Here is an 18553-nt window from a genome sequence, read left to right on the forward strand (position 1 = left end):
ACAGATGTATGGATTATTGCTGTGGAGAGGGTTTGGATTCAAATGTAGATCCTGAGAGCTGGCTGTATGTAGCAACAGTCATCAAAATTGTTATAAGGGTTTAAAAACAATTCTAATAAATGCAACAGTTGGACAATAGATGAAGATACAAAAAAAAAAAGATGTTTAAAATCCATCAGATATTAACTGAATTATAGCACATAAAACATTTTACTGGCACAGACAAACAATGAATGGATTCTGGTGGGAATTCAGGTATTCAATTTATTGTACAATTTATTGTACTTTTTTTATGCACTCATACAGTGCATTCGGAAAGTATTCAGACCCCTTGACCTTTTCAACATTTTGTTACGTTACAGCCTAAAATTGATTAAATCTACACACAATACCCCTTAATGACAAAGCAAAAAATATCACATTTACATAAGTATTCAGACCCTTTACTTAGAACTTTGTTGAAGTCCTTGAGTGGCCCAGCGATTACTGCCTCGAGTTTTCTTCGGTATGACGCTACAAGCTCAGCACACCTGTATTCGGGGAGTTTTTCCCTTTCTTCTCTGCAGATCCTTTCAAGCTCTGTCACGTTGCATGGGGAGCGTCGCTGCACAGATATTTTCAGGTCTTTCCAGAGATGTTCGATCAGGTTCAAGTCCGGGCTCTGGCTGGGCCACTCAAGGACATTCAGAACCTTGTCCCGAAGCCACTCCTGTGTTGTCTTGGCTTTGTGTTTAGGGTCGTTGTCCTGCTGGAAGGTGAAACTTCACCCCAGTCTGAGGTCCTGAGCGCTATGGAGCAGATTTTCATCAAGAATCTCTCTGTACTTTTCTCCATTCGTATTTCCCTCGATCCTGACTAGACTCCCAGTCCCTGCCACTGAAAACCATCCCCACAGCATGATGCTGCCACCACCATGCTTCACCGTAGGGATGGTGCCAGGTTTCCTCCAGACGTGACGCTTGGCATTCAGGCCAAAGAGTTCAATCTTGGTTTCATCAGAACAGATAATCTTGTTTCTTATGGTCTGAGTCCTTTAGGTGCCTTTTGGCAAGCTCTTAGCAGGCTATCATGTGCCTTTTATTGAGGAGTGGCTTCCGTCTGGCCACTCTACCATAAAGGCCTGATTGGTGGAGTGCTGCAGAGATGGTTGTCCTTCTGGAAGGTTCTCCCATCTACACAGATGAACTCTGGAGCTCTGTCAGAGTGACCATCGAGATCTTGGTCATCTCCCTAACCAAGGCACTTCTCCCCCGGTTACTCAGTTTGGCCAGGCGTGCAGCTCAAGGAAGAGTCTTGAAGGTTCCAAACTTCTTCCATTTAAGAATGATGGAGGCCACTGTGTTCTTGGGGACCTTTAATGTTGCAGAACATTTTTGGTTCCCCTTCCCCAGATCTGTGCCTCAACACAATCCTGTCTCAGAGCTCCACGAACAATTCCTTTGACCTTATGGCTTGGTTTTTGCTCTGACATGCACTGTCAACTGTTGGACCTTATTTAGACAGGTGTGTGCCTTTCCAAATCTTGTCCAATCAATTGAATTTATCACGGGTGGATTCCAATTAAGTTGAAGAAACATCTCAAGAATGATCAATGATCAACCACCAAAAATGTGTCCTGTCTAGGCCTACCTGCACTGATCTGCGCTGTCTAGACTGGCTCATGAATTACTTGTTGCTGTCACGTTCTGTTGCATAATTCAACAAGTATGTCAATAGCAGGATACCCTTGGATTAAAAATCAACACGCTTGGCTCCAGATTACACCAACAGTTGAAGTCGGAAGTTTACATACACCTTAGCCAAATACATTTAAACTCAGTTTTTCACAATTCATGACATTTAATCCTAGTAAAAATTCCCTGTCTTAGGTCAGTTAGGATCACCACCTTATTTTAAGAATGTGAAATGTCAGAATAATAGTAGAGAGAAGGATTTCTTTCATCACATTCCCAGTAGGTCAGAAGTTTACATACACTCAATTAGTATTTGGTAGCATTGCCTTTAAATTGTTTAACTTGGGTCAAATGTTTTGGGTAGACTTCCACAAGCTTCCCACAATAAGTTGAGTGAATTTTGGCCCATTCCTCCTGACAGAGCTGGTGTAACTGAGTCAGGTTTGTAGGCCTCCTTGCTCGCACACGCTTTTTCAGTTGTGCCCACACATTCTCTGTGGGATTGAGATCAGGGCTTTGTGATGGCCACTCCAATACCTTGACTTTGTTGTCCTTAAGCCATTTTGCCACAACTTTGGAAGTATGCTTGGGGTCGTTGTCCATTTGGATGACCCGTTTGCGACCAAGCTTTAACTTCCTGACTGATGTCTTGAGATGTTGCTTCAATATATCCACATCATTTTCTTGCTCATGATGCCATCTATTTTGTGAAGCAAAGCACCCCCAGCACATGATGCTGCCACCCCCGTGCTTCACGGTTGGGATGGTGTTCTTCGGCTTGCAAGCCTCCCCCTATTTCCTCCAAACATAACGATGGTTATTATGGGCAAACAGTTCTATTGTTGTTTCATCAGACCAGAGGATATTTTTCCAAAAAGTATGATCTTTGTCCCCTTGTGCAGTTGCAAACCGTAGTCTGTCTTTTTATAGCGGTTTTGGAGCAGTGGCTTCTTCCTTGCTGAGCGGCCTTTCAGGTTATGTTGATATAGGATTCGTTTTACTGTGGATATAGATACTTTTGTACCTGTTTCCTTCAGCATCTTCACAAGGTCATTTGCTGTTGTTCTGGGATTGATTTGCACTTTTTGCATCAAAGTATGTTCATCTCTAGGAGACAGAACGCGTCTATTTCCTGAGCGGTATGACGGCTGCGTGGTCCCATGGTGTTTATACTTGCGTATTATTGTATGTACAGATGAACGTGGTACCTTCGGGGGGGGGGTCTTGGCTGATTTCTTTTGATTTTCCCATGATGTCAAGCAAAGAGGCACTGAGTTTGAAGGTAGGCCTTGAAATACATCCACAGGTACACCTCCGATTGACTCAAATTATGTAAATTAGCCTATCAGAAGCTTCTAAATCCATGACATCGTTTTCTGGAATTTGACATCATTGACATAGTTTTCTGGAATTTGCTGTTTAAAGGCACAGTCAACTTAGTGTATGTAAACTTCTGACCCACTGGAATTGTGATCCAGTGAATTATAAGTGAACAATTGCAAACAATTGTTGGAAAAATTACTTGTGTCATGCACAAAGTACATGTCCTAATTGACTTGCCAAAACTATAGTTTGTTAACAAGACATTTGTGGAGTGGTTGAAAAACGAGTTTTAATGACTCCAACCTAAGTATGTGTAAACTTCCAACTTCAACTGTATCTACACATACTGTATCTACACATAAACTCTTTGAAAGGACCCTGTCTTTAAAAGATCATTTGTAAAAATCCAAATAACTTTGCAAATCTTCATTGTAAAGGGTTTTAAACACTGTTTCCCATGCTTGTTCAAAGAACCATAAACAATTAATGAACATGCACCTGTGGAACGGTTGTTAAATCACTAACAGCTTACAGACGGTAGGCAATTAAGGTCACAGTTATGAAAGCTTAGGACACTAAAGAGGTCTTTCTACTGACTCTGACAAACACCAAAAGAAAGATGCCCAGGGTCCCTGCTCATCTGCGTGAACGTGCCTTAGGCATGCTGCAAGGAGGCATGAGGACTGCAGATGTTGCCAGCGAATTAATTGCAATGTCCGTACTGTGAGACGCCTAAGACAGCGCTACAGGGAGACAGGACAGACAGCTGATCGTCCTCGCAGTGGCAGACCACATGTAACAACACCTGCACAGGATCGGTACATCCGAACATCACACCTGCAGGACAGGTACAGGATGGCAACAACAACTGCCCGAGTTACACCAGGAACGCACAATCCCTCCATCAGTGCTCAGACTGTCCGCAATAGGCTGAGAGAGGCTGGACTGAGGGCTTGTAGGCCTGTTGTAAGGCAGGTCCTCACCAGACATCACCGGCAACAACGTCGCCTATGGGCACAAACCCACCGTCGCTGGACCAGACAGGACTGGCAAAAAGTACTCTTCACTGACAAGTCGCGGTTTTGTCTCACCGGGGGTGATGGTCGGATTCGCGTTTATTGTCGAAGGAATGAGCGTTACACTGAGGCCTGTATTCTGGAGCGGGATCGATTTGGAGGTGGAGGGTCCGTCATGGTCTGGGGCGGTGTGTCACAGCATCATCCGACTGAGCTTGTTGTCATTGCAGGCAATCTCAACGCTGTGCGTTACAGGGAAGACATCCTCCTCCCTCATGTGGTACCTCTCCTGCAGGCTCATCCTGACATAACCCTCCAGCATGACAATGCCACCAGCCATACTGCTTGTTTTGTGCATGATTTCCTGCAAGACAGGAATGTCAGTGTTCTGCCATGGCCAGCGAAGAGCCTGGATCTCAATCCCATTGAGGGCATCTGGGACCTGTTCGATCGGAGGGTGAGGCCTAGGGCCATTCCCCCCAGGAATGTCCGGGAACTTGCAGGTGCCTTGGTGGAAGAGTCTGGTGCAGTCCATGAGGAGGAGATGCACTGCAGTACTTATTGCAGCTGGTGGCCACACCAGATACTGACTGTTACTTTTGATTTTGACCCCCCTTTGTTCAGGGACACATTATTCAATTTCTGTTAGTCACATGTCTGTGGAACTTGTTCAGTTTAGGTCTCAGTTGTTGAATCTTGTTATGTGCATACAAATATTTACACATGTTAAGTTTGCTGAAAACAAACACAGTTGACAGTGAGAGGACATGGCTGCGACATTAGACATAATATCACTATAATCAGAGTGTTCATTTTAAGAAGTTGCTTTGATTTAATTTGTAAACATTTCAACTGTATTAAAATCTAACTTTTTCAATTCCACAGAAAAATGAACACCCATCAAAATAGAGGTCTCTTTCTTCTCTTTCTTGTGATGTAAGTGTCTAGACAATGCATTAAATCCCTGACTAAGCAAGCATTCTTTTAGATGCAATGGATAGACTGTGTATTCCATTGAGCCCATTTCTGTGGTGTGTTTGACAGGTCATTACAAACATTTCCATTTCGTTACGTTAACGGGAAAAAACGACAGGCACAAGCAAGAGTATGAAAGAGTCGCATGAGTAAAATGAAAGCAATCAATCCAGCTAAATTTAAGTGACAAGTGGATTTTTCACCCCTCAAACACAGGAAATGGATCCTCAGGTGGGCGGGGCATGCACATGCCACTGTATGTGCTGGCTCCCATCCAAAGTGTTGCCTGGGATCATTTAGCATATTTTTGGCACCTGATGGCATGCTAAAGGCTCTGTAATGAAGGCTCCGCTGGTTAAGTGTTTTCAGATGTAAACAGCAATCAAGATAGCTCACAGAGAGACACAAGGCAATGGACACAAAGGAAATGATTTATCTCCTTCTCTCTCTCTCTCTCTCTCTCTCTCTCTCTCTCTCTCTCTCTGTCTCTCTCATTCTGTCTCTCTCATTCTGTCTCTCTCACTCACTCTTTCTCTGTCTGTCTGTTTCTCTCTCTTTCTGTCTCGCTCACTCTCTCTCACTCTCTCACTCTCTCTATGTCTGCCTGTCTATCTGTTTTTCTTTCTCTCTGTCTCTCTGTCTCTCTGTCTCTCTGTCTCTCTGTCTCTCTGTCTCTCTGTCTCTCTGTCTCTCTGTCTGTCTGTCTGTCTGTCTGTCTGTCTGTCTGTCTGTCTGTCTGTCTGTCTGTCTGTCTGTCTGTCTGTCTGTCTGTCTGTCTGTCTGTCTGTCTGTCTGTCTGTCTGTCTGTCTGTCTGTCTGTCTGTCTGTCTGTCTGTCTGTCTGTCTGTCTGTCTGTCTGTATCTCTCTCCGTCTCTCTCTGTCTCTCTGTCTTTCTCTCTCCTCTCTGTCTCTCTGTCTCTCTCACTCTATCTCTCTCTCACTCTCTTTCTCTCTCTCTGTCCCTATCTTTGTCTCTCTTTCTCTCACTCTCTCTCTCTCTCTCTCTCTGTCTCTCTCTCTCTGTCTCTATCTCTCTCTGTCTCTCTCTCTCTCCTCTCTGTCTCTCTCTGTCTCTCTCTCTGTCTCTCTCCCTCTCCTCTCTGTCTCTGTCTCTCTGTCTCTCTCTGTGTCTCTCTCTCTCTCTCTCCAGGGGAAGAGGAACAAGCCTGGGGTGGAGGCAGCCAGCACCCCAGATTCAGTTCAGATTCGTGGCCGAGGGGAAAACAAAGCCATCAAGTAGGTGTTGGGTGTTGGGGGGGGGGCTGGAAGAAGCTGGCTGAGCTTTGAGGGATTCCCTACAGCACAGCTAACTGGGACTGTCAAGAGGATGAGAGGCAAATACCTGGGTGTGCTCAAGTAAAAGGCAAAAACACTGAAACCCGCTGAGATATGGACGGCGAAGGAACATATTTAGCAAGGAAAAGGGCAGTTGTGGTTGTTAAATAAGCGTATCTTGACAACTCCTTTAAGTCCTTCCTGTGAAAACAAGAGGCATAAATTATAGCATACTTCATTTGACAGGCTTCAGATAAAGAGCATGTTAAACTCCAGTAAAATTAGGAACCACATGATGTGTCCCTGAACACTCAATGGAAGTGTAATAATGTGTTACTGATAAAGGGAAAGGGGGATACCTAGTCCGTTGTCCAACTGAATGTATCTTACTGAAATGTGTCTTCTGCATTTAACCCAACCCCTGATAAGCCACTAGTTTACTGTCCAACTGCAGTGTTACTTTATTTTACAGCCTGAATGTGATTACCTTGGCTGAGTTTCAGTTGAAATTTCCACTACATCTAGAGTTTAAACCTAAAACCATTGTTCTAGTTGGATTGCACTAAGGTACCCTTTATCTCAATGCCTTGTAAAGTAATATAGTCAGAATCACTTACACCAGCACTATATCTAATATTTTGCGTATCATAGTACATTTAGAGCTATAGCCCAATCCCAATAAAAAAATAGTATTTGATGTCCACGTTACCTGCAGCAATGTCTTGGTGATATATTCTAGTGTATGACTGTTTGTTGTTAACATTCCTGCTTCATGGTTGCAGCTGCGCAGCCCAAGACCTGACAGACTGTGGTTTTTGTCTCCAGCTAACCCAGCAGTCCTGACTGACGGTGGTTTCTGTCTCCAGCTAACCCAGCAGTCCTGACTGACGGTGGTTTCTGTCTCCAGCTAACCCAGCAGTCCTGACTGACGGTGGTTTCTGTCTCCAGCTAACCCAGCAGTCCTGACTGACGGTGGTTTCTGTCTCCAGCTAACCCAGCAGTCCTGACAGACTGTGGTCTCTGTCTCCAGCTAACCCAGCAGTCCTGACAGACTGTGGTTTCTGTCTCCAGCTAACCCAGCAGTCCTGACAGACTGTGGTCTCTGTCTCCAGCTAACCCAACAGTCCTCTCCCTCCTCTGTCACCATACCACCTGTTCTCCCATTCTCCCTTTCATCACTCTCCTCCCTGTTATATTTCTCCCTTCTCTCTTTCTGTCTCTCTCCCTTTTTCCAAGAAATGTTTTATCTGTGTAACCAACCTTTGCTGTTTCACTTTGACTTATAACATACTGTATATTACTCTGTGATTGAATACATTTTTAACTCTTTCACTGTTATCTAATCTCTTGTACAGAGAGAAGTGTAATCTATTCATTTGTCCATGAGTCTGGATGCTCACAGAATAGATGATATGCTTTTCCCAAACCCCATCCCCTTTAGACCGATAGACTTTTTACCTTCCTTAATTCACTTGTTTTCCTACTTTCTTTTCAAAGACATAAATGTTTTCCTCTGAAACTATATTATGAACATTATAATGGAATTACTTTTATAAATGCAGGACCAGGGCCAGATTACCGAACGGGCACACAGGGCACGTGGCCCTAGGCCCCCAACCTCCAGGGGCCCCCCAACCCAATTTGTTTTTGTTAAATTGGGGGGGCAGATAGCATACGATAGAAAAATGTGTGGAATTGCAGGAAATTTGCTTCAAAACTGCAACATTTTCTCTCAGCCTCATGGCAAAATGTGTAGAATTGTAGGAAATTAGCAAAAAAAAATTGGCAGGTCATCGCATTATTTGGTACTCATGATTGATATAACCTTTTTTTCCTCGAATGCACGGGATCTGAACACACCGCAGAAATGTATCTAGTTTTTCCAACAAATATTATCATGTCATTGCTTCATCACGTTTTACTACAAAAAGTAAGAGTACTTATTGTTGCCAGACGCAACTTCCAATACACTGACTTAGGTGGTGTCACGGGCGTCGTATAGAGGGGACCAAGGCGCAGCGTGTTGCGTGCTCATAATTATATTTGAATGAAAACTAACACTTAATACAAAAGAAACAAAACGACAGTCAACAGTTCTGTCAGGTTACGTGAACGAAACAGAAAACAACTACCCACAAAACACAATAGAAAAAAACCCAACTTAAATATGATCTCCAATTAGAGACAATGCGAACCAGCTGCCTCTAATTGGAGATCATCCCAGAAACCTCCAACATAGAAATAGAATAATAGAACTAAACATGGAAACAAAAAACATAGAATGCCCACCCATATCACACCCTGACCTAACTAAACAGAGAAAAAACAGCTCTCTTAGGTCAGAGCGTGACAGGTGGAGGATCCCTCAGGGAGGGTACAATCAATTTTATTAAACTGACCTTTATTAAACTGATTACTTTTATTAAAGTAATCAGTTTAATAAAAAAAGTAGTACTATTCTGTTGGTGTATGCACCAAACACTTACGATAACTCATTTCATGACCAATTCTGTACTCTGACACTAGATTTAGCTGACTTCTGACCAGTTATTGGTGGCAATTTTAATGCAGTTTGGGAGTACAGGCTAGACAGATCTGGGCAGACAGGGGGGAGAGACCAGCATCTGACCTCTGTGGCACTGCGGAAATGGGCAAATGAGGTGACAGTTGACAATTTAATGTGGAATTATGAATCCCTCCTATGGAAATGTTACATTTTTCTCTCGTGGACTTTATATTCACTTCAAAGGACCTGTTCAACAAAGTTCTTGATATAGATGTATTACCCATGGCCCTCGCCGACCATCGAGCCGTTCTTAGCAGACCCGCTATCAGAAATTACACTTTTAATTTACCGGGCAAATCCTTCTTCTTTTATTTGCAACTTCATTCTGCCATGCGAGCATATGATGTCCCCTGGGGCGAAACACTACCAACTCACCCCCTCCGCAACATTTTTGAGAACTGGCCTAAACCCAGGGGACTGTTTTCTGATCTATACTTGCAATTCTTAAAAGCATTTTAGAAGCCCCTGCCAATCGACCTACAATAGAAGAGACGTCTTACCTTCAATCACTGAAATGAACTGGTCTGTAATTCTCTCTTCTAGAAATCCTAATTATCAGAATATCCATTTTCATTTTGTCCACAGATCTTATCTTACCCTGCGCAAACTATTCTAAATGAAAATGAATCCTACCCCGAAATGCTCTCTATGCCTTCAAGGTGCTCCCGGTACCTGTGGGTCGGTGCAACTGTCCTGTGGTGGGAGGTGTGGGTGGGCACAGTGGTCCTGTGGGAGAAGATAAAGGTTTTCTCTCTGCACCATGGAAAAATGTGTTGAAATGTAGTAAGTTAGCTGATTTAAGAAATGGGGGCCCCCGGAGGTCGGTGCCCCAGGGCCCCTACCCCTAATGTGGTAGTCCGGCCCTGTGCAGGACCCCCTACCCCTAATGTATTTTCCAATTATTTTCTACAAATATTAGTTTCTCTATTGCCTGGATTGACATTTCTCTCATTCACCTATTAAACTAAGGTTGTTTCCATATCCTGTCTCTCTCCAAGAAACATCCTTCACTTTGCTCCACTGTGATTGGCTCTGCTGCTCTGACCTATCTTTCTTTCTATCCCTGAAACTCCTCCCTCCTACTCCACTGTGATTGGCTGTACTGCTCTTACCTGTCTCTCTCTCTGGCCGCAGTGATCTAGACAGGGACTTTTGGAATAACAATGACAGCAGCAACGTGCAGCAGAGATGGAGCTCCTATCCGCCCAAGGAGTTCCTCTTAAACATGTCCCCCTATGCCCCGTATGGAGACCCTCGCCTCACGCCCAAGTGAGTCTCGGTCGCGGCTGGTAAGGGACCCCTCTCTCTGTGCAGGGCTGTAACGAAGCGGGGGAGCCAAGCCTCTCACATTGAGTTCTGTGCCCCCGTACCCCCAACCCTTCACAACACCCTCAGTCTGACTCACTAGAACAACACTACATTCTAGAAACAGACAAACATTGCCAACAAAATATACATCCAAAGACACAGTACATTGTCTACATAGGAACATGCCACCCTAGTCCACTTGCATGCATTTCTCTCTGCCGGACATACACGTAAGAGCTACATGATGCGCAAAGTATGCGCTTTATATTCTACACAAGTAGCTCATTTGCCAAACAGTAGCTCTGAACCCAAGGCATAACCTAATGCATATGTCCCGGTAAAGGTCATTGCTAACGTCAAATGTAATAGCCTAAGGGGGCCAAACAGCATTAATAAGTGATGTTATCCACGTAACATGCACATCTTACATACAGTATCTACTGTTTTGGGAGAGTTCTGTTGATTGGCATTAGTAATTCCTTTTCCTGCAGTCAACTCGGTCTGAAAGGTAAAGCTATTTAGTATGCATTGTTGGTCATGCAGAACTAGATGGAGTTGTACAGGGCTGCCACTAGGATGTTTCTACTTGCCTCCCTGTACATCAGTACAGGGATGGCCAGGCGTGAGGTCAGCCTTGTCTCCCTCCAGCCCTCTGATCTTCATCTCGGGTGCGTCGCAAACTTAACCCTATTCCCTCTGGTCGAAAGTAATGCACTACATAGGGAATAGGGAGCCATTTGGGATGCAGCCTTAGATTGAATCAAGAAGGGGGTTGTCTCAAGTGGTGTTACCAAGACAGATCAAATATTAGTTGGATGGAGACACTAATAGATGCAGATCATGTCTGCACTGCCCCCCCACTATAAACACTATAAACACACTATTCATTATACTAGCCTTTCCCATCTGCACACATGAATATGTAACATGAATCTTTAAAATACACACAATATAGACATACAGAAACTGAACATACTGAAACTTAGCATACTGAAAGTTAACATGAAGAAACTTTTACCTATATACCAACATTTACCTATATACCAACCAACCAACCAACATTTACCTATATACCAACCAACCAACCAACATTTGAAATGCCCCCTATTCCCTACAGCCCTGCCAGCCTCACTAACCCTTAACCTCTAACCCTTCACCTCCAGCCCATGGAGTGCTACCATGGAGACGGACAACCCTCAAACCATCTGAGCAGAAACCCTTTATAGATCCCACTCACCCACCTTTCCACTGAAACCAACCAACTAACCAACCATCCCCTAATCTTAAGGGTATTAACCGTAAACCCATTGCCCTCGGTTTAAACCGTCCCCTCAGCTCTGTCATCGAGGGTTGACCGTTGTTTTGGGCTTTTGCTCCTAGTTTTTGCTGTTGTCGTTTTTTTGTCACATTCTATAGGAGTCCTGTGTCGTTCCCTAATCACCTCTCCTCACTCTCGTTGTGCCTCGTGGTTTTGTGTCACCACCACCACCACCACCACCACGTCTACCACCAGGTGCTATAAGGCTGCCTCTCCTTAGACAGACCACCTGAGCCCTCTGGACACACCAGTTACTCTATAGCTGTACAGTACAGTACATTAATCACTAAAGGCTCTAATGTCATTGATGTTTTTCCTGCACGGAGAAAGTCCTTTTTAATTTTATTTTATAGCTTACCAGAGAAAGGATAAAGACGGGGTTTATTCTCAATGGGTGTTTTGTCTTTAGAGTTCATGGGCTGTGATACAATGAACCTGCTAGGATCCATTGATCCCTTTTTGAGATCCAGTCAAATGTTTGCCCTTTTCGCCGTCATGTGACGAGGTCTTGAGCAAGGGATGGGAAGCCCTGTGCATAAGCTAAATATGAATGACCTTATATCTCCCTAAATGGTCAACTCCATCCCTACCCCTACCCCATGCTCACTGTAGAACTGTTGCAGGCTGGACGTACATATCCTCTGTCTAAAGTGTTATCCCTCTCGGCCAGAAGCTGTGTTCTCTGACTGTGTCTGTGTGTCTCCACTGAGTGTAGTGACCCTGTAGTGAAACTGTGTCTGGTCTGTCTGCTGTTGTCTCTGACGTTGTCTAGGTTACGGCTGCTTGTGCTGCTCTGGGTTACGCGGGATAGGAAGGAAGTGTGTACTCAACAGATTCACTGTGCTGATTAACTGCTATACACTACATGTCTTTCTAGAGGCTTTCGAGCCACTCACTCCAACAATGTCATTACACACACCATAATCTTTCAATCAAACCTATCTGTTTCATTTAACGTTGTAGATCCTACTGTACATAACAAAGTAGATCAACTGTTTCTTTTAAAATGGAAAGAGGCCATAGATAGCTTACATAATTCAATGATCATGACCCCCTCAGTTTTATTGCAAACACCATGAAGTCCTTGATAGAATAATCCATTTGGTCATGTATATTTAATGTGCAGGATAAAGGAAAGCTGCAGAATGGCCAGTCAGTCTAACTGACAGGTACTCAAAACACAGCCAGCATCTGTCTGTCTCAGTCCTACTGCACCCAAACACACACCACTCTGTCACTCTTCCCATCTGGTTCAGACAGACAGACAGGCAGGCAGGCAGGCAGGCAGGCAGGCAGGCAGGCAGGCAGGCAGGCAGGCAGGCAGGCAGGCAGGCAGACAGACAGACAGACAGACAGACAGACAGATATACACAGTGAATCTCAGCCCATCTCCCTCCTGCTAACCCAGCAGCAGCACAGCCTACTGACTTGCTGGCTGGCTGCTACTCCTCTGTATTGGAAACCTGTAGCTGGATTGATAACACTACCCCCATCCTAATGCTATTCTGCTGTGTGGTTCACTTTCCGGGTTGTTCTACCTCACTGATTCTACTGTTACTATCCACCTCTCTCTCTCTCTTTCTCTGTCTCTCTCTCTCCTTTATGTCTGTGTCTGTCTGTCTATCTGGTGCCCCCTGTCTCTCAGTGGGGTGGAGAAGGGGGATGGGGGCGGGGCTGGGTGTGGGAGCGGGGCAGGTCCCAGTCGCAGTGACAGCGTGAGAAGCATAGTGACGGGGCTGGGCCCTGGCAGCAAGGCTGGGCGCTGGCAGACGGTCCAGAGCCACATGCACGCCGGAGGCCTGAGGCCCAGAAAGTGAGTGACATGAGTGACATGGGTTGGCTGGGCATGAGGTCACGCATGGGGGGGGGGTATTGCTGAGCAGCACAGGGGTATGGTATGGATGGTTTGGGGGACTGCAGTCAGAAGCAGAAAGGCTTGTATGTGATATATGCTGCATTCGGTAGTGCAGAGATTTATGAAAGGAAGAATGGATGGAAAGAGGGAAGAAACTATTGAAGGAAATAATGAGCTGAAAATGTGAGTGCTTGTACTGACATTTTTGATGCATGGGAATATGTTGTCATGGTAAGGCTCTGTTGACTAAAGAGAACATCCTCTCTCACAAACAAATACCAAAAGTTACGCAACGTCTGCCACTGCTTCATCACTGTATTAGACCACAAAATATCTACTTTTTGATTTGGAATCTTATAGCAGGGCCGTTCTTAAGACGCCTGAAACTCTCCTCATGTACACTCTTAGAAAAAAAGGTGCTATCTAGAACCTAAAACGGTTCTTTGGCTGTCCCCATAGGGGAAGTCCTTTAAAGAACCCTTTTGGTTCCAGGTAGAACCCTTTTGGGTTGCATATACAGTAGAACCCTTTCCGTAGAGAGTTCTACATGGAACTCTAAATGGTTCTAACTGGAACCAAAAAGGTTTCTACTTGAAACTAATTGGGTTCTCCTATGGGGAAAGCCAAATAACCTTTTTTTCTAAGTGTGTATAACCATTTTAACACTTTCAGTCAAAATCCAAATCCCTCTTTACCTGCCTTCTTCACTCCTCTACTTTTTACCTCCCCCTCCTCCTAATTAAATCTAACTTTTTCCCCATTTCTGGTCTGTAATTGGTTTCTATTTTGAGGTACGCATGTGTGTCTATGTTTCTGCTGTAAGATATGTCTCACTCTCCCCTCTCTCTACCTCTGCCCCCCCTCAAGGCTCTTTAATTACAAATCACTCAAGGTTTTTAGTCAGTTTAATTGACTTTCTGGGTAGGAGATATCTGAGAAGCCCTCCTTAAGTCAGCAGGGGAGGATACAGGCAGCAGATAGAAGGGCTTATAGCCTGCCTGGCCATTTGAATGACAGGGTAGGTAAGTAATTTACTATACACGCAGATAGACAAATGAAATTTCTATTTGCAGTTGAATGTATTCAACCTTGGACAAGAGAGATATTGAAATAGTAGAGAAATGTACAGTGAAAGAATTAGGTGTTGAGCTGGCTACGGTATGTGGGTAGGAGCTGTAAAAAAAAGCCTAAGCCAACTTTATGACACAGGAGAAATGTATTTCTGTGTGAATTGGACTCCCAGATGTCTGGCTGGCCCTATGCCACGTATTCCATCCAGGTTTATTGATGAATCATTCTGTCAGTTATGACAAAAATATTTGTCGGACTGTAAAATGTAGCGCATACTGCAGCTGATGTGGCGCATACTGCAGCTGATGTGACGCATACTGCAGCTTGGCACTGAATGCATCATTGTTGGAGGAGCAGAGTGGAATTATTTTATTGAAAGACTTTTATTTGATGTTGCTATCTATGACCTGCTGCTTTCATAGATACACTTCTATCTCTGAGTCACATTTATTATTTATATTGTTATATTTTTCTCTTGTCACTGATAGCTTGTAAGCTTATCCCTATCTTTCATACTTAATGCATCCATCCATATTATTTCTACCCTACCTCATTCTTTAGATTATTTATGCCATATAAAAGGTCCAATGATAATACTTTGGATGAGATGAGTGAGAGGGAGGATTTAGGCAGTGGTGATACAGGTGAACACAGAGAGTGGGAAAGCATGATACTGATGAACTTCTATCAAACCAACCTAATGTCTTATATTATATACAGTTGAAGTCAAAAGTTTACATACACCTTAGCCAAATACATTTAAACTCTGTTTTTCACAATTCCTGACATTTAATCCTAGTAAAAATTCCCTGTCTTAGGCCAGTTAGGATCACCACTTTATTTTAAGAATGTGAAATGTCAGAATAATAGTAGAGAGAATGATTTATTTCAGCTTTTATTTATTTCATCACATTGCCAGTGGGTCAAAAGTTTACATACACTCAATTAGTATTTGGTAGCATTGCCTTTAAATTGTTTAAATTGGGTCAAACATTTCAGGTAGCCTTCCACAAGCTTCCCACAATAAGTTGGGTGAATTTTGGCCCATTCCTCCTGACAGAGCTGGTGTAACTGAGTCAGGTTTGTAGGTCTCTTTGCTCGCACAGGCTTTTTCAGTTCTGCCCACAAAATGTCTAGGTCAAGGCTTTGTGATGGCCACTCCAATACCTTGACTTTGTTGTCCTTAAGCCATTTTGCCACAACTTTGTAAGGATGCTTGGGGTCATTGCCCATTTGGAAGTCCCATTTGCCATCAAGCTTTAACTTCCTGACTGATGTCTTGAGATGTTGCTTCAATATATCCACATCATTTTCCTTTCTCATGATGCCATCTATTTTGTGAAATCCACCAGTCCCTCCTGCAGCAAAGCACCCCAACAACATGATGCTACCATGATGATACATTTATTACATCCCATCTTTAATTGGATTCACAAGGTCCTTTGCTGTTGTTCTGGGATTGATTTGCACTTTTCACACCAAAGTACGTTCTTCTCTAGGAGACAGAACGCGTCTCCTTCCTGAGCGGTATGACGGCTGCGTGGTCCCATGGTGTTTATACTTGTGTACTATTGTTTGTACAGATTAACGTGGTACCTTCAGGCATTTGAAAATTGCTCCCAAGGATGAATCAGACTTGTGGAGGTCTACAATTTTTTTCTGAGGTCTTGGCTGATATCTTTTGATTTTCCCATGATGTCAAGCAAAGAGGCACTGAGTTTGAAGGTAGGCCTTGAAATGCATCCACAGGTACACCTCCAATTGACTCAAATTATGTCAAATAGCCTATCAGAAGCTTTTAAAGCTTGACATAATTTTCTGGAATTTTCCAGGCTGTTTAAAGGCACAGTCAACTTAGTCTCTGTAAACTTCTGACCCACTGGAATTGTGATACAGTGAATTATAAGTGAAAATATCTGTCTGTAAACAATTGTTGGAAAAATGACTTGTGTCATGCACAAAGTAGATGTCCTAACCGACTTGCCAAAACCACATTTGTGGAGTCATTGAAAAACAAGTTTTAATGACTACAACCTTAGTGTATGTAAACTTCCGACTTCAACTGTACAATCCAAGCAAATCTGATGGCACTTGTAGATTTTCTGGAATGTTTAAAGCAACGTCCGTACACTTATCAAATGTGCTGTAATCGCTATTAGCACATTCCATAAGCCCATTCCAAGACACTTCCATACCCACTGACCATTCATATAATGACAGTAACACTCATTCTCACTAACCACAGCCCATCTTCAGTCAACACATTGTCCTGAGCTGTATGTGAGCTATCTGAAAGGCCATGTGGGGAGTATGAAGTATGACTGGTATTAATCTGGTCCACAAAGTCCCTCCTCTCGGGGCCCTGCCTCTGGTGCTCTCCAGTATAATTACTACAACGCTGTGGAGCTAGCCCAGGGCCCACTGAAGAGCACAGCCAACACAGCCAAAGGCTGTAAATCCTCCAGTGCTGCACTAGCCTAAGACAGATGCTGTTTAGCCAGAGCTTACAGTAATCATGAAGGGCAGAAATCGAAGGGGGAGAGTAGGGAAGCACTATTAAACTAGTGTAAAAGCAGACGGATGATTAGAAAGACAGAGGGGTTTGAGGGAGGGGAGAGGGTTGTTTGATCAGAGGAATGGGTTGAACTGATGGGTAAGGCAGGCAAGATGAATAGAGCTAACAAAGACCTGTTGACCTAAGAGAAGCAGCATAGTGTGAGAGGTAGCTAGGAGGCTAGTGTAATGTCATCATGGGGTAGAGGAGGACAGATTCATGGGATGAAAAAAAATGGATACAAAGGAGGAGGAAGAGGTCAAAGTAAATCAGGGAGAAAAGTGACATGAAAAGGGTAAGAGCAGTGGATGGAGGAAAATAGAGATAAAGGCTGTTTGCTCCTGTTTGGTGTGGGGCTGAGCACTGTCAAAAACACAAGCCTACCCACAGACTGTCAGACACTCACATACAAGCATCTATACAAGCATCTTCTACAACTGTATAACTACTGCTAAACTGATTTAACCTGACAATGCTCTATTTCCTGTTTTTCATCTCTCCATACCCTCCTTTCTCTATGTTGAACTCTCTGGGTCCGTCCTCATTTTTGTTCCCTCTGGTACTTGTATTGTACTCACACCATCACTCTCCCTCTGTATCTCCTTTTTTCCAATTATGGATCTCTTCTGTCAATCTCTCTGGTTACCACTATCCTTCTCATCTATCAATCTCCTTCCCTCTTCTCCCATGTGCAAATCCTTGTTACCCTCTCTTCCCTTGCTGCTCTGTCTGGTCAGTTTTGGGGACCCCTCCCTCTCGGCCGCCTCTACTCTGGAGCACATTCCATCCTCTGCAGCAGCCCGTCCTCGTCCCCTGGTGCGACAGCAGAGTCTCCAACAGCCTCTCACCCACCAGCCCCCTCCAGGCCCCAATGACCCCCCAGCCACCTCCCAGAGCCTGGGCCAGCTGCACACAGGGCCCGGGGGCGGGGGGCACCGGGGAGGCCCGCGGGGGGTGCGGGGGAGTCCGGCGGGGACAGGTGCTTCCCGGTACAGAGGAGCAGGAGGAGGACGCTCCAGGTCCAACCCAGGCAGCTGGGACCACATGATGGGACAGATCCGCAACAGAGGACTGGATGTCAAGTCTTTCCTGTGAGTCTGCTGATCTGGGAATCTTCTAGATTCTGCTCTTGGATCTATTCTGAGCCTGTCTGCACTGTCCTCTGTCTGTCTCTTTGGGCTTTCTCAACCTCACTGTGTTGTCCTTATTATATCAAATCTCCCCCCTTTCCTCAGGTAATTGTCCTAAAGAGTTTCATATACTGTAAGATTCACTCCCGAAATGCCAAGCCTAAGCCATGTACTGTAGCTGTTTTTTGGCATTACTTTAATATGCTGTGTAATTTATGCATTGTTCTTGGTTACTCTGTCTGTATGCCCTTTAGTGTCTGTTTTTAAGTTACTTAAAGTCACATGTATTATCTTTGCGTAGGTCACACACCCGAGGGTAGGGGGAAAACTATTTGAGCTAATAAGTATGCGGCAGCTGCATACCGTACTCTGAAGTCTTTAGTGTGTGTGTGTGTGTGTGTGTGTGTGTGTGTGTGTGTGTGTGTGTGTGTGTGTGTGTGTGTGTGTGTGTGTGTGTGTGTGTGTGTGTGTGTGTGTGTGTGTGTGTG

At 44.3% G+C, this 18553-nt stretch overlaps 1 protein-coding gene across 2 annotated transcripts in view; it reads left to right on the forward strand.

Annotated features, from left to right (window-relative positions):
- LOC115203223 (synaptotagmin-7) overlaps window positions 1–18553 on the forward strand; it is a 116699-nt gene that overhangs the window by 71820 nt on the left and 26326 nt on the right. Inside the window, exons 3-5 of one of the 2 annotated variants that reach the window (XM_029767691.1) lie at window positions 6139–6224; window positions 9964–10098; window positions 17673–18026. In XM_029767691.1, the coding sequence (XP_029623551.1) occupies window positions 6139–6224; window positions 9964–10098; window positions 17673–18026 (575 nt within the window). Of the gene's footprint in view, window positions 1–6138; window positions 6225–9963; window positions 10119–17672; window positions 18027–18553 lie in introns of those variants that run through there. The other variant, XM_029767692.1, reaches the window with a different exon arrangement.

Source organism: Salmo trutta, chromosome 12, assembly GCF_901001165.1.
Source record: "Salmo trutta chromosome 12, fSalTru1.1, whole genome shotgun sequence".
Classification (NCBI taxonomy): Eukaryota; Metazoa; Chordata; class Actinopteri; order Salmoniformes; family Salmonidae; genus Salmo; species Salmo trutta.